Source organism: Catharus ustulatus (assembly GCF_009819885.2).
Source record: "Catharus ustulatus isolate bCatUst1 chromosome Z unlocalized genomic scaffold, bCatUst1.pri.v2 scaffold_26_arrow_ctg1, whole genome shotgun sequence".
NCBI classification, from domain to species: Eukaryota; Metazoa; Chordata; class Aves; order Passeriformes; family Turdidae; genus Catharus; species Catharus ustulatus.
Window position 1 is genome coordinate 443,486 of NW_024879445.1, and position 15,103 is coordinate 458,588.

At 54.1% G+C, this 15,103-nt stretch overlaps 2 protein-coding genes across 4 annotated transcripts; one reads left to right on the plus strand and one right to left on the minus strand.

The window, feature by feature from the left end:
• The first annotated feature begins 34 nt into the window (after positions 1–34).
• SLC25A51 (solute carrier family 25 member 51) lies at positions 35–3,269 on the plus strand. Of its 2 annotated transcripts, none has more exons than XM_033086421.1 (2): positions 35–107; positions 654–3,269. In XM_033086421.1, the coding sequence occupies exon 2, from the start codon at positions 839–841 to the stop codon at positions 1,700–1,702; it is 864 nt and encodes a 287-aa protein (XP_032942312.1). In that variant the 5' UTR covers positions 35–107; positions 654–838; the 3' UTR covers positions 1,703–3,269. The 2 variants fall into 2 exon arrangements, with proteins under 2 accessions (XP_032942312.1, XP_032942313.1); XM_033086422.1 differs by lacking the exon at positions 35–107 and adding an exon at positions 247–262 and having other exon boundaries at positions 649–3,269.
• Positions 3,270–6,923: 3,654 nt separating this feature from the next.
• On the minus strand, positions 6,924–12,833 carry DCAF10 (DDB1 and CUL4 associated factor 10). Of its 2 annotated transcripts, none has more exons than XM_042780190.1 (7): positions 12,540–12,833; positions 11,914–12,027; positions 10,458–10,655; positions 9,920–10,122; positions 9,719–9,829; positions 8,718–8,863; positions 6,924–7,625 (listed from the first exon to the last, which is right to left on the minus strand). In XM_042780190.1, exons 1-7 carry the CDS (start codon positions 12,815–12,817, stop codon positions 7,281–7,283), a joined length of 1,395 nt encoding a protein of 464 aa, XP_042636124.1. In that variant the 5' UTR covers positions 12,818–12,833; the 3' UTR covers positions 6,924–7,280. The 2 variants fall into 2 exon arrangements, with proteins under 2 accessions (XP_042636124.1, XP_032942310.1); XM_033086419.2 differs by having other exon boundaries at positions 6,924–7,649.
• Positions 12,834–15,103: the final 2,270 nt, after the last annotated feature.

Sequence of the window (15,103 nt, forward strand, 5' to 3'; positions counted from 1 at the left end):
CACAGAAAGGAAGAGTGTGGCTTCCTGAATTTGCAATTCCAGAGGGGTTTATTTCTGGTTTAGTTTGAAGAACACAGAAGGGAAGAGCTGCAGCTCTCAGAGGCCGCCTGAATTTGCAATTCCAGGGGGATTTATTTCTGGTTTGGTTTGAGGAGCACAGAAGGGAAGAGCTGCAGCTCTCAGTGACCACCTGAATTTGTAATTCCAGGGGGATTTATTTCTGGTTTAGTTTCACAGAAGGGAAGAGTTGCAGCTCTCAGAGGCCGCCTGAGTTTGTAATTCCAGGGGCATTTATTTCTGGTTTGGTTTGAAGAACACAGAAGGGAAGAGCTGCAGCTCTCAGTGACCACCTGAATTTGCAATTCCAGGGGGATTTATTTCTGGTTTAGTTTGAGGAGCACAGAAAGGAAGAGTGTGGCTGCCTGAGTTTGTAATTCCAGGGGGATTTATATCTGGTTTGGTTTTACAGAAGGGAAGAGCTGCTGCTCTCAGTGACCACCTGAGTTTGTAATTCCGGGGGGATTTATTTCTGGTTTAGTTTCACAGAAGGGAAGAGCTGCAGCTCTCAGAGGCCACCTGAGTTTGTAATTCCAGGGGGATTTATTTCTGGTTTAGTTTCACAGAAGGGAAGAGCTGCAGCTCTCAGAGGCCGCCTGGACGGGCGCAGCAATGGCAGAGCACCCACCACACCTGGCCCTGGCTGCTGCTCCCCCGCAGGCTGCGGGCTGCTCCTCCCCGGGCGCTGCAGCGATGCAGTAGCGTGGCACAGCGCGCTCGGCACGGCTCTCTCGGCTCGTTGTGCGCGGGGAGGCGGCTCTGGAGCGGCGGCACCGCGGCCATGGGTCCGGCCAACACCGCTGCCACGGCCCCCGGGGACTCTGCGGGCAGGGACAGCTCGGGCAAGCACTACCTGTGCGGGCTGTGCGCCGCCTTCACCAACATCATGGTGACGTTCCCCATCCAGAAGGTTCTGTTCCGGCAGCAGCTGCACGGGCTGCGCACGGGCGAGGCGGTGCGCCAGCTGCGCCGCGACGGGCTGCGCACGCTCTACCGCGGCATCCTGCCCCCGCTCATGCAGAAAACCGCCACCATGGCGCTCATGTTCGGCCTCTACGAGGATTTCTCGGCGCTGCTGCTCAGCCACGCGCGCGGCCCCGAGCTCCTGACGCGCAGCGCGGCCGCCGCGCTCACCGGCACCACCGAGGCCGTGCTCACGCCCTTCGAGCGCGTGCAGACGCTGCTGCAGGACCACAGGCACCACGACAAGTTCACAAACACTTACCAGGCCTTCAGGGTGCTGAAGGCCTACGGGGTGCGGGAGTATTACCGGGGATTGGTGCCGATCCTGCTGCGGAACGGGCCCAGCAACGTGCTGTTCTTCGGGCTGCGCGGGCCCCTCAAGCAGCACCTGCCCGAAGCCACCTCCTACAGCTCCAACATGCTCAACGACTTCATCTGCGGGGGGCTGCTGGGCGCCGTGCTGGGCCTCCTGTTCTTCCCCGTGAATGTCATAAAAACTCGCATGCAGGCGCAGATCGGCGGCGAGTTCCAGTCCTTCTCCAAAGTGCTGGCGAAGATCTGGCTGGAGCGCGACAGGAAGGTGATGCACCTGTTCAGAGGGGCCCACCTGAACTGCCACCGCTCTGTGCTGTCCTGGGGGATCATCAACGCCACCTACGAGTTCCTGCTGAAGCTGCTGTGAGCCCCTGCTGCTCGCGGGGTGCCAGGGAACAGTGCCCATGTGTGTGACAGGTATTTAAGGGGTGAATGGTGATGCATTTAAACCTTGGTGCAATTATGGTGAACTGTTCAAAGTATTCCTTTGCTGGCAGGTGAGTTTACCCATCACAGAGCTGCGAGGTGTAAAAGAGGAAACAAAGGCAGTCTGTATCACTCCCGAAATTCCATAGTGCTCTGTGATGGGATGCACTCCACTGCCCATGCTTAGAACACGAGAATCAAGGAGGGGCTGAAGAAAAACAATTCCATTGCCTGATCATCTTCCAAATCTCGATTTTGGAACTGCATTTTCAGATATTTTGGGGTCCTCATTGTGTAAAGCTCAAAGGACAGATCCAGAAGGGGATGACTGAGGTGCAGAGCTCCCAGCTGCACCTCAGCTGCTGCAGCCACTGCAGGGTGGCCTGCGGTGACCGTGTCCTCCAGCCTGGCCCTGCGGCCTCAGCCCAGGCTGGACCTCTGTGTGTGTGTGTATGTGTGTGTGTTTGTCCGTGTGCCTTCCTGCCAAAAGGGAAAACCAGAAGGAATGGGACAGCAAACTCACTGAAGCTTTAAAGTGTCCTTCCTCGTTAAAAAACACGGAGTTTGTTCTGCTTTTTGTGAGGACTTTTTATTTTTATTTTTTTTTTAATTGCTGCTTTTCCCGTTGCCTCCAGCTGCGGGATCAGGGCGGTGTCCCTGCCTGCGGTGCTTAGGGGACACCCCAGCTCCTGCAGCTGCTCCAGCACTTCACACACGGCTTTTTGCACTGCCTCACCTTGCCTGCTCGGGTTCCCCCTGCGGGATCACGGAGCACGAGGTGCTCTCAGCCCACACTCGGGGTTCTGCCTGCTCGGAGTGAGCTGTCAGTGGTTCTGCAGGACAGAGCGGCGCAGGCAGGGTGAGGCTCCTGCGCTGCCTGCTTCAGTGGAGGTCTGTAGGTGGAGTGGGGATGAAAAGCCAAAGATGACCTTGGAAGCAGGGAGGCAGGGAAGGTGGGGTGCTTGGAGACGTGTTTCAGGACTGCTGTGGGCAAAGACTGAAAAGGACTGACAGAGATCTGTGTCTTACAGAGTGGGAGGTGAGAGGGAGAAGAGTTCAGGCTTTACATGCAGGGACAGAAGAGCGAGCACAGCCCTGAGCCAGAGGAGTGTGTTTGAACGTCCCTGAGGGCTTCCTCTTTAATTAAATATACATTCACACATAGACCAGAGCAGAGGGATGATGGGGAGCAGCAGAGCTTTCAGAAACCGCTTTGAATTTAGTCTTTTCTTAAGTCTTGGAGGGGCTATTGCTTTTCTGAATCTGAGTTTTCCGTTTGCTAAAACTGTCTTCCGAAATTGAACCTAATCAGTGTGCTGTAATCACAGTCCTGAGCTTCACAGATGGCAGCGGGAGGGCACAAGCACGAGTTCCTGTATCCCTGTGGTGATTTTCTGCATCTAAATAAAATGTTTACTGGATGTTTGTTACTGGCAGAATCTGATTTTTACCAGTGTACCTTTTTTTTTTGTAATCACTCCTTGATGGAATAAAAAAAAAAATCTGCATCCTGTTTCTCTGTGGAAGGTGTTGTGTGCTCCTGCAGTGTGGGGAAGCCTGAGTGCTGAGGCCCAGAGCTGGCCAGTGCCCAAAAAATGAAATAGTGGAGCCCTGGGTCTGAGGTTCAGAGTCAATTTTCACTCATGTGTCACTGTCAGAAAAATTTAATGTAAAAGCACTGCTGTGCACACAGATTTGAGAATGGCAACCCCTAAGCACTAGGAGATGTTCTTCCTCTCAATTTAGTGAGCATGCCTCATTTTAACATAAATAAAATACACTTCAGTTCAGTGAATTATTAAATGTTTATTATGCAAGCAAGAGAAACTGTCCACAAATAGTAAGTTACTGCAGGGCTGTAAGTACAATACTTCCAAAGCAGTTCTGATACTCCATATACGGTATTAAAAGGCTACAGTTTTTACTATGAAATCTCAGGTATTTCAAAATACTCTACATGCACAATTTGTTTCTGTATTAAAAACCTTATACTTAACTGAGGATATTTAGTGCTTTAGAAAATGCACCTTTGACTAAGATCAGCCAGTGAGAAGTTTCTGTTTCCTGCAGGTCGAAAACATGATGGGTCGTTGACTTCTTCTTTCCTCTCCAACTTTTTAGAATCTTGTAAACTAAATCTTCTAAAAGCTTTCGTTTGGCAAGTGTATTTCTTTTTTTTTCTGAGAGTTTACATGGCCTAGATCAACAGACCCATGAATTGCAATGTCAGAACCTTCTCCACATCAGTGCTACCCAAACAAAAATCACAACACAAACGAACGAACAGAAACAAACCCCACTAAATTAACCAAGACACGCCCTCCCTCCCCCCAAAAATCCTGATGTTTACATTCTAATTCTGGCAGTAGGCATCCAGCCGTCCTTACCCCAAGACTCCAAGAGTGCAAACAATCCTGCGTGTGTGAGTGTGAGCCGGTACCGCTGTGCTTTCCTCCCTCCCCGCGGGGCGGTGCCGGCTCTGGGACAGGAGCAGAACCAGCCCCTGCCTCCCCAGGGTCCGTGGGGCGTTCTCTGGCGGGCAGCTCTGCAGAGCTCCAGCCCCCGAGAAACGCCCTGGGATTCACCGGGGCGGCCACACCAGCACAGACACCGCTGGTGTGAGCCACCCCTCCCCACCTGCCCTCCATCCCCCTTGGAAATGTTTCCTCACAGTTATTTCACAGTTTCATACACTTCTCAAGGTTGAGCATTCAACTTTTGAAACACAATTAGAAAACTTTTTTTTTTTTGACTACCTAGAAATAACCCGAAGCTCACCAACACCTAACTTCATTATGGTTTCAGTAATGTTACTGAGAGAGAACTGAAAACACTTGCACCACCACACGACTGCGAGGCATGTCAGCTGTGAGCCACTGAGACGTGAATTCACAGGAAAAACGTGGTAAAGCCTCCATGGAAAAAACTTCCAAGTGTTGCTGAAAAGGAGTAATCCATCCAATGACCAAAATCTAAGATTACCTACCTAGTTTAATTCAAACTTATTACAAATGTCATCAGAAGAACTAAGTAACATTTCTACAGCGTACATGTACGGATTCTGTCGTTTTATGCATCTGCTGGACACGCTACAAAAGCATCGAGGTGACCAAGCCCCTCCTCGCCAGGTGAGCTGTGGCTCCTGGAGCCAGGCCAGCCACCCACAGGCGTGGTGACACGTCTGTCACCCGGGGGGGATGGTCCTTCACACAGAAAGGTGAGTGTCCAAAGCTCAGCACAATACTGGTGTAAAACACAGCGTATCATGAGGTAGAATCAAAAAGGTAACACTCAGTGCATATTCACAGGCATAGCGTTACAGTCACCAGGGATCCGCCAGGCTGAGGAGGCTCTGACAGGGAAAACAAAAACAGCCTTGGAAACACACAGACAGACCCACAGCTCTGGTCCTGTGGGTGCTGCCTCACCTCCTCCACAAACACTGTGCAAGCCTGTGAGAACTCCAAGATTCTCTCACGTGTCCCTGCAGTCCCTTCCATGATGTGTAATAAAACATTAAATAAGGTGAGAAAACAGCAGCCTGGCACTGGGACAGCAAACACTTGGGGGAAAGCTGATGCAGTCCCTGACAGGACATGGGTTTTTTTCCCCCCAAGCAGCTTGGCCCATTACAAACTCCTGTAGCTCCTTCTATGAGTAACAATCTTGTATCCTAGGCTTGTTCCCAAGTCTCCTGCACGCTTCACTCCCAGGGCACTGAGCCACGGCCAAGGAAGTGCCCTGAGCTGCTTTAACAGCCCAGCAGACCCACCTGTCTGCCCTCAGATTACCAAGCACACAACACTGAAGGCTTCATATTAACAAAGAAATTCTCCAAAACAGGAAACTTGGGATTTTTTTTTTTTTTCATAATGCAGAGGAGGCTTAAGTTTCAGTGATTTCTGCACCAACACCACATAAATACAAAGCTACAGGAGAGTCCTCAGGCTTACCTTCCCAGCTCTCTCACGTCCATAAACGTTGTCTTTATCCCCAAATACGTTTTGCAAAAGGCTTTGTAAGAGTCAGTTTTGAACAAGTGTGCTCCGTTGAGCCAGAGTGAACCTGAACACCAGCAGGTGACAGTCCTTCCAGGTAAAGTTCCCTGCTGAGCTGAGTGTGTGACTGCTCTGCAAAACTTCAGTGAAATGCTGAAAAACCCCATCTTGGAACGTGGAAGTGATGAGAATGTTACAAACCGATCTGGATGTACAAGACTGAAATACCTGTGCATTTACAAGGTCAGCTCAATTAACTCGAGGGCTGAAATCTGGCATTGACTCTGGGTGTGGCCATTGAATCACAGAACACCCCCAGCTGGAAGGGACCCATGGGATCATCAGTGCCACCCCTGTCCCTGCACAGAACCCCAAAATCCCACCCTGGGCATCCCTGGCAGTGCTGCCCAAACACTCCTGGAGCTCTGGGGCTGTGCCCATTCCCTGGGGAGCACCCTCTGGGGAAGAACCTTTCCCTAAAACCCAGCCTAAAGCTCCCTGGCCCAGCTCCAGCCCTTCCCTGGGTCCTGCCCTTGTCACAGAGATCAGTACCTGCCTCTCCACCACCCCACAGGCTCAAGAGCCAAACAACATCCCATCTCAGATTCCTGCAAGCTGAGCAAGCTGCTCCTCATGTGGCTCCCTGCAGACCCTTCCCCCAGGGTGAGCACTGCCGTGCTTCACACCTGGTGAAAAGCCTGGCTCGAGCCAGGCAGATCTCACTGCTGACAGGCTTCCTTTTAATCCCCTCCCAAACTACAGCAGGTGTGAGGAAAGGCTCATCTGGCAAGGACACATCCAAGTGAATTCCTCCCACAGCAAGAGTGTGTGTGTGTGAAAACAGCCAGGTGGGAGACACCCACACACCAGCAGACAGCCACCACGTTTCAGACGTGGGATGATGTGCAGGACCCCCTGCAGCAGACAGCTGGCAGAGGAGGGGCCAGAGCTCCCTGCTGCAGCAGCCCAGAGAGATCCTCTGGGCCAGGATCTTCCCTAGTGCACAGTGGCAGGCTCAGGGGGTGGGCCTGGTGACCTCCAGTGGTCCCTGCCAGCCTAAGCCACACCGTGACTCATTTTTCTAGCCAATGACAACCACGTTAACATAGAAATGAAAGTAAAATTCCTTTTTTTGTTGTTGCTGTTGTTTCCTTTTTTTTTTTCGGTCAGAGAAACTAACCGTGTTGCTTACGCAGACAAGCAGTCCGTTATGTACTGATGACCACAGAGTTGGTTCGGTGACAGAGAAGGGAGCAGAGGTGAGGCAGGTACCTGGGCACCCCTCTGCGCTGCTCCAAACAGCCCCTGGGAGCCGTGCTGAAGGAAACAACCCAGTGTCAGGGCACCAACACAGCAGGACAGCCCGACGGCACGGGAGCAGCAGGACCACGATCCGCATGGTGCTGGCCTGGACAATCCTTGCAGGAGGCCAGGGCGACCTGGTGTGAGCTCAGGGATCTCGGAGAGAGCGCGCCGCCGCCGCTCCGCAGCCCGACCCGCGAGCGGGCGCCGCGGCCGCCGCTAGAACTTTGGCTGGTAGAGCGAGACGCGTCCGCTAAGGCACCCCGAGGCGATCTGACAGTGCGTGGGGGAGAACTTGGTGGTGAGCACCACGTCGTTGTGGGAGTAGAGCGAGCGGATCTCGCGCAGGGGGCTGGCCTCCCGCGGCAGGCAGTCCACCAGCTCGCTGCAGTGCGCGTCGAAGCCCAGCAGGCGGATGCCGAAGCCGTGCGGCGAGGAGATCATGCGGCCGTCGGGGCTGAAGCACAGCTCCTTGATGTAGCCCCGGCCCACGTTGGCCTCCTCGATGCAGTGGGTCAGGCGCAGGGAGCAGCGCGGGGACACGGGGCGCACCGGAGCTCCTTCCTGGAATTCATAGACACAAGTCCACTAAAGGGAGAGGCAGAGAAAGGGACACTGAAAGAGAAGTCAAGCACTGCAAACGCACATTCCCTCCCCCGTGCAGCTCACCCCAGCTCCTGCTGACCTGCTCCTCGGTGAGCAGCTCCCTCCCCGTGACCCAGCCAAGCACAGCACAGCTGCTGTTTTAATTAAATGGTGCTAGATAGAATCTTTCCAGCCCAGCAAAGCCTAATCCTTCAGCCAGGCGCCTGCTCTAATTTAGTAAATACTCACATTAAATCTAAAAATTCAGCTGGCTGTAACTCAGAGCTGATCGCTGGCATTTTATGCCTTTGACTTCAAAAGGAATGGAATCTTGAAATAAGATTTTTGCAGGAAGGTCAAGAACAGCTCTAGAGCCAGTTTGGGATTTGTGAGACACATCTGGGATCCCTGTCCGTCATCTCATTGTATAATATCAAAATGAGTATTTTAAAAAATCATTGACAAAGTTTATATCCTGTTGGTCCCACTTCAGCCCCAAGGCAAGCATTCCTAGCTCTGTTTCATGCACCCTTCTGAAATAACACAACAGTAAAAATACCAAAGAATATCAATAAAACAGAATAAGGCAGACTCTGGGACTAAGATAAACTGTAACTCAGTCAGTCATCAGTACCAACTGACCAATTATGACATTTTGCAAAAATTGTGTTGTACTGCAGCTTGATTGTTATAGAGCCAGCATCAAAATTTATAACCAATCTGCCAAGCTTCCACTCAGTCCTCTACACTTGTGTAAAGGATTATTGTTACAAAGAGTGGCTTTTATCAACAACAACAACAAAAAAATCCCGAACAAATACACAGAGATTGAAAAAATTCCCATGAAAACCAAATAAACCTCAATTTACAATCAAAGTAAAAAAAAAAACAATTATTGGTCAAGTACTCCTGTCAATTTGTTGGTCAAGCTAGAGGAGCAGAATCTGCTCAGCTGAAATCCAGCATCAAGGAACAGGCCTGGAGCAGGTTCTACCAGGAAGATTACTTAAAAAACAAATTAAGACACATCTGCCTGCTTTATTTTAAGAAGAAGAAGAGGGGATGAGTTACCTCCTGGTCATCTGTGTTGCTGGAGCAGCGCAGCAGCGTGGCCCAGCCCTTGGGGTGCAGCTGCAGCGAGGTGATGCAGTTCCCTCGGTCTCTTTCTCCAGGAACCTCTGGAGTTAACACCTCCAGGCTGTTTCTAGGAGATCCCCCTGCCAGAGGAACGAACTGTGAGTCTCTGTGAGATCCACACACTGACCTTCACCTCTCTGACCAGTCCTGTGCTGAAATGGGGTCACACCTGTGGCAGGTGTGCCAGGACAGGGACACTCACAGGGTTACAGGAACCCTGAGCCAACACCAACGGGCTCAGTCCTCACTCCAAATCTTAGAAATTTCAGTGCCAAGACCTGCATTGAACCAGCCCAAACAGACATTAACCTTCCACACTCATGCTCCTCATTAGCATTATAGGGAAATATAAAGAGTGAGATCTTATAGGAATTGCTGATTCTCAAACTTGTATGATGAGCTCTGCAAATTCTTTCCAATGTTTGCTCAGCTTGCAGATTTTCTCCCCTCTTTCCCTCACTCCCAGGTAAATCACTCCCTGGCATCCAGGCAAGCTCCCTCTCAGCAGTATGCCTCAGCATCTCACAGCCATGAGGAGGTAAAAATTAACTTTTCTTTGAAATTTCAAGGGATGCACGAGGTATTCACCCATTTGCCAAGTTCACGCTCATTCTCCGGATTTCTCCCTTAACGCTCATTCACAAACTTCATTCACACTAAGGAAAAACACAAGGAAACAACAATATATTGACTCAAAATACACATCTTGCAACTTTTCCCAGATTTCTCAGACACAAAAACTGAATAGATCCCCAGGCTTTGGTGTGCAATGAGATTCCATTGGTTTAACAGAAGTCTCAGCAACACCATTTTTTAAAATCCACAGGACAAAACAGAGCAGTTTTTCACTACTGCACTCTGGCCTCTCTTGGATAGAATAAATCAAAGTCCAGCATTTCTCCTGATTTATCTTTTTTCCAGTGATCTTTTCCTACCTTCTCGCTGCGAGGGCCGTGACAGGGTTTTCTCAGAGAGCGGCCCCGAGTTGCTCTGGTGACAGGGCGAGCCCACAGCTCGAGGGCCAGAGGATCCTGACGAGGTTATGTCTGCAAACAGCACCAGAGAGATGAGCCCACGGGCACCCAGCACACGTGGAGCACCCCACAAAACACCCAGCACAGCAGAGCGGCGCTCACCTGAGCTCGACGTGGTCCTCCTGGCCCTCAAAATCGGGTAGCTGCCAACCTCCAAGGACTTGTTGAGGTCAAGGTCGTGCAAAATCAGAAGGTAGCCAGAGGAGGTGGAGATCAGCATCTTGGAACAGTCTGGCGTCAGCCTCATGCGCATGAGAAAACGGGTGTGGAAAAACTTCTTGTGGGGACATCCGTCCTCCGTGCACCTGGACAGCAAGACAAGCACAGCAGGGGGCTGTGGTCACCTCCAGGCCCTGGCTGTGTCCACAAGGGTCCAGAATGTGCCCAGCACCAGCAATTCTGTTCACCCCAAAACCTTTTTTTTTAATACTGCCTTTATCTTACTTTTTAATGGGATGGGTGTCACAGATTCCTAAAACTACAACAACGAGGACAGAAGGAAGGACAAAGTTTTGGCACATCAGACAGAGAAGCTCCTTCCTAGGCATTTGCTATGACCAGAGGGGTGATGGTAAGAGCCACAAACCCCTCCCAGCGCTTCAGAACGCTCTGGGAGGCGGGATTTGCAGGGGCCACGCACCTGTTGGTGTCCCAGATGATGACGTTGCCATCGAAGCCCGAGGTGACCAGCAGCCTGGTGTTGGTGTCGTACTCGATGTTCTTGACCCAGCTGGTGTGGCCGTGCAGGGTGCACACTTTGGTGTTGAGCTTCCTCAGGTCCCAGAGCGCGATGGTGGTGTCGTCGGAGCAGGTGGCGAACAGCCGGTTGTCCAGGAACCTGGGAACGAGGGAAACGCTGCTCAGGGCAGGCAGGAGGGCAGCAGAGATAACACAGCAAACAAACAAAACTCCTCCAGAGCCGGCCAACGCTCTGCTGAAAGCACAGCTGCTGGGGTGGGAACGGGCAGAGCCTGTGCAGCAGCAAAGGAGCACACAGAGGCACAGCACAGGCTTGGTTTGGGGTTTTTAGGGGGGTTGTGTGTTTGTGAGTGGTGTGCAGATCATACAGAAGCCAAACCAGCAGGGCAGCACCCCCAGTAAGTCAGTGTGCTCTGCCCTGGACAGCCCAGCTGTGAAATAAACTGCACACACAGAGCCCAGGGGTCACTGCCTTCCAAAAACAGAGTGAGGACAGGAGCTCGTCTGAGAACACACCAACACGAGTTACTCGGTTCAGTGAGAAAGTGAACGGGTGAAATCACCGAGTTTGCACAGATCAAAGGTGAGCACCTGGAATTCAGGCACGGCTCTCCTCCCACAAGGACAAGCCGTGCTGGTTTGTGCTTGGAATGCATTTGATGAAGGCACCCAATTAAGAAAAGCCCTACCTGAGGTAAAAGGAACAAGACATCCACCCGAAAAACACAACCCAAAAATCCTTTGGGCCTAGAGCTACACCACACAAAAGCAGCTCTGATAAATGAACAGCCAACTATCACGGGGGAAATCCCAAACTCTGCTAAAGAGTGAGCACTTTTGGAACTTCTGCAGCAACTGAAATCCTGCTCATTAACCTGAATAAAGCTCCAGGTAATGCTGCACAAACCGTGCAGAACAGTTTAGTTCCTTTCCTGACAGACACCCAGCTGATGTAAAACATCAGTCTTCTGTAAAAAGCAAAACCAGCTTGTGAAGAACATCCACTTATCTGATGAACGTGGCACCCCACCTCCTGTGTGGCTTTTCTGAGTGAAAACACTCAGAATGTTCTACAGTTTTTTTGTTTCAGTTTAGTTCTTGGTTGAGGTTTTTTTTTTTTGTTGTTTGGGGGTTTGGAGTGGATTTTTTTGCTTGAGAATCTGAGCAAAGAGCAGCTGTAATATTGTTAGAAAATACCCTAAATTCAGACCTCAGAATCTATTACAGAACCAGAACAGTTTAAAAATGCTGAATTTATAAGGAAGAACAGCACATGATAAAAACAGTGATGGATTCAGACTCCTGCTCTTGCTATTTCCAGCTCTATCCCAAGAAAGTGGCACAGGATTTAAACTGTAACACCTAAGTACAGGCTAAACTGTGTCCAAATGACCCACCTGATGTTATTTACACAGTCCTCGTGAGCTTCAGAGAGAGTCTTGATGTGCTTTGAAGATATTGGGTCAAAGAGCAGGACTTCAGTCTGTTCACAGGCGACGGTCAGCACCGACCTGCAGGGAGCAGAACAGAAAACTCCGTGTTTGTGCTGGGTTTTGCCCTCCAGCAGGTGCCTGTCGTGCCACAGATTGCCTGTGCCACCTGGTACCTGTGCCCACACCTTCCAGGGGGCCTGACACAGAAAAAGCAGCACTGAATCAAAGGTTTATCTATCTGCCCTTTTGCAAACCAGTCGGGTTTTTTTTTTTCCCACTAAAATCTTGCAAAATACAGGTTTGGCAGCACGGCGGCATCCCCAGCACCAGCGGGGCCGGGCTCTGGATTATCAGGATTGTTCCCCGGCCCCGTCCTCCCGCAGAGCCGCCGCTCCACCCCGGTGAGGTGGGAGGAGCACGGCACGGCACCTGCCCCAGGTATTCCAGCAATGACAGCTGGTCACCAGCACGGACCCTGCGCCCCGGGACCGGCACACCGGGCCGGGCACACCGGGACCGGGCAGCCCCAGCACAGCGCCACCGGCAGCGAGCTCCGGGCACACCGGGGCGGCGATCCCGAGCACACCTACCCGTCGGGCGAGTACTCGAGGTTGAAGACGGCGCCGTGCGTGCGGGTGCTGAGGGACACGGAGTCCGCGGGCTGGATGGCGCCGTACAGCCCGGTCATGGCGTCGAACGTGTCCCGCGCCGGGTCCACGGCGGCCCCGCGGCCCAGGCAGCGCCCGCGTAGCCACGCGAAGAGCCCGCCGGAGGCGCCAGGCCCCGGGTCGGCGGGGTCGCTGTGGCGGGCGGGCTCCGGGTTCGGCCCTGGGTCCAGCCCCGGTTCCGGCCCCGGGCCCTTGCTCATGGCGGCGGCAGCGCCGGCCCGCGTCCGCCCCTTACCGGCCGCCCCGCGCCACTGCGCCTGCGCGGCCCCGCCCCTGCCCCGCCCCTCCCGGCGCCGCGTAGCCACTGCGTCTGCGCGGCCCCGCCCCTCCCGGCGCCGCGTAGCCACTGCGTCTGCGCGGCTCCGCCTCTGCTGGCGCCGGGGGGTCACTGCGCATGCGCGGCCCCGCCCCCGTGTGGTCATGTGGTCGGCCCACGTGACCTCGGTCCGTGAGGGCCGCTCGGGGTGGCCGCGGCCCCGCTGCTGTCACCGAGCGGCGCTCGGGCCCGGCCGCCGCCTCTGCTGTCACCGAGCGCCGCTCGGCCCCGGTGCGGCCTCTGCTGCGTGCGGGAGAAGGGAACACGGACCTAACAGGGGTCTGCTGTGTGCGCGGGGCCGCGGGAGTGAGGCCGGGCAGCGCCGGGCCCGGGCAGCGCCGACTCCAGCTGTGCCTAGGGCTGCTCGGCGTGAGGCCTGTTTAGAGCTGGGGCTGGGTGCTAACTAACAGAAATGCAATGTATAACCAGCTAGCGCTGATGTCTCAGTACAGTGTGTGAACAGGTTTGATGGCCCAGCAGCGTTTTGTGGGAACCACCCAAACTGGGATAAAAAGGCAGGCTGAGCCCAAATGTGTCAGTGGGGTCTGTGGGCAGCCAGCGCTGGGGACAGCACCTCTGTCCCCTGCCCCACCACCACAATTACCAGATTTTTTTTCCAGAACTACCCAGGGAAGATCAGGGTCCCTCCTCCCCTCAAAAGCCACTGCATTAGTGGTTGTGAGTATTTCTTCCTTAAGTTTTTATAAGCATACTGGCATGATATTTTTATAAGCACATTAAATGTCAACACATTTTTTAAAACAGCGTGCTCTGAGAGTGTGGAAGATGCTGTTCAAACCTCGCTGGCAAAGAGAAGCCCGGAGAGGCCTCCTTGGTGTGGTGTGGTGCAGGAGAGGCACAGCCCCCACAAACAGCCCAGGATTTCCAGCACAGCCCAGGGGTGAGACACAGCCCCCACAAACGGCCCAGGGGTGAGACACAGCCCCCACAAACAGCCCAGGGGTGAGACACAGCCCCCACAAACAGCCCAGGGGTGAGACACAGCCCCCACAAACAGCCCAGGATTTCCAGCACAGCTCTGCGGGCTGGAAGGGACTGCCCAGACAGGTTTGTGCTGGACCTGGCTGGACACCCTGGGTTGTGCTGGAGGTCGTGCAGATTTTCCAGCTGTCTGGGGGCTGCTGCTGAGCCGTCACTCAGTTGTCTTCCTGCAATTCCAGGCAGAAATTCGGGAAATTCTGCCACCTCTGCCAAACCAGAACTGACTTTTTGTGATTAACTGGCCTACCCAAATTCCATCTGCGTGTGCATATCTCCACAGACACAGTGTAAAGGGGACAGAAAAGGAAGAATTAGGACAAAATAATTAGGATAAAATAATTAGAATACGCAAAGCGAGCGGTGCACGATGGAGGAGCATCGCTGTGGTATCTGCCGTGTGAGCTGTTGACTCAACACAGCGACAGGCGGAGAGATTTGCCATTTCCAGCGCACCGAGCTGTCGGGCCGCCCCGCTGGGGGCAGACCGGCCCCGGAGCAGCGGGGAGCGGCACGGCGGAGCCGCCCCGAGCCCGCCCCTTCCGCGGCGGCGGCGCGATGGAGGCGGCGGGCGGCGGGGAGGAGGAGGAGGCGGCCGAGGCGCTGCGGCTGCTGCGGATCGAACCCTCGGCCGCGGGCGAGGAGCCCAGCGCGGGGCGGGCGGGCGGCGCGGCGGGGCCGTGCTCGGTAAGTGCGGCGGTACCGGGGCTCGGTACTAGGCTGGAGGCTCGTGGCACGCTGCCGGGGCTCGGGGCTCGATACCAGGCTTGTGGCTCGGTGCCGGGGCTCGGTGCCGAGGCTCGGTACCATGCTCGGGTCTCGGTCCCAGGCTCGGTACCGGGGCTCGGTGCCGGGGCTCGGTACCAGGCTCGGGGCTCGGGGCTCGGTGCGGGGGCTCGGTACCAGGCTCGGTACCGGGCTCTGTACCGGGCTGGGGGCTCGGTACCAGGCTCGGTACCAGGCTCGGTACCAGGCTGGGGCCTCGGTACCAGGCTCGTGGCTCGGTATCAGGCTCGCTCCCAGGCTCGTGGCTCGGTCCCAGGCTCGGTCACAGGCTCGGTACCATGCTAGGTCCCAGACTCGTAGCTCGGTGCCGGGGCTCGGTACCAGGCTCGGTCCCAGGCTCGGTCCCAGGCTCGGTGCCAGGCTCGATCCTAGGCTCGGTCCCAGG

What these genes read in the sequence shown, in the direction of transcription:
- DCAF10 (XM_033086419.2), bottom strand. Translation starts at nt 12,817, where the DNA reads ATGAGCAAGGGCCCGGGGCCGGAACCGGGGCTGGACCCAGGGCCGAAC. An exon ending in CTCGAGTACTCGCCCGACGG is followed by an intron (nt 12,028 to 12,539) that starts GTAGGTGTGCTC and finishes TGCTCCCTGCAG; the next exon opens with GTCGGTGCTGACCGTCGCCT. An exon ending in ATCATCTGGGACACCAACAG is followed by an intron (nt 10,123 to 10,457) that starts GTGCGTGGCCCC and finishes CTTGCTGTCCAG; the next exon opens with GTGCACGGAGGACGGATGTC.
- SLC25A51 (XM_033086421.1), top strand. Translation starts at nt 839, where the DNA reads ATGGGTCCGGCCAACACCGCTGCCACGGCCCCCGGGGACTCTGCGGGC.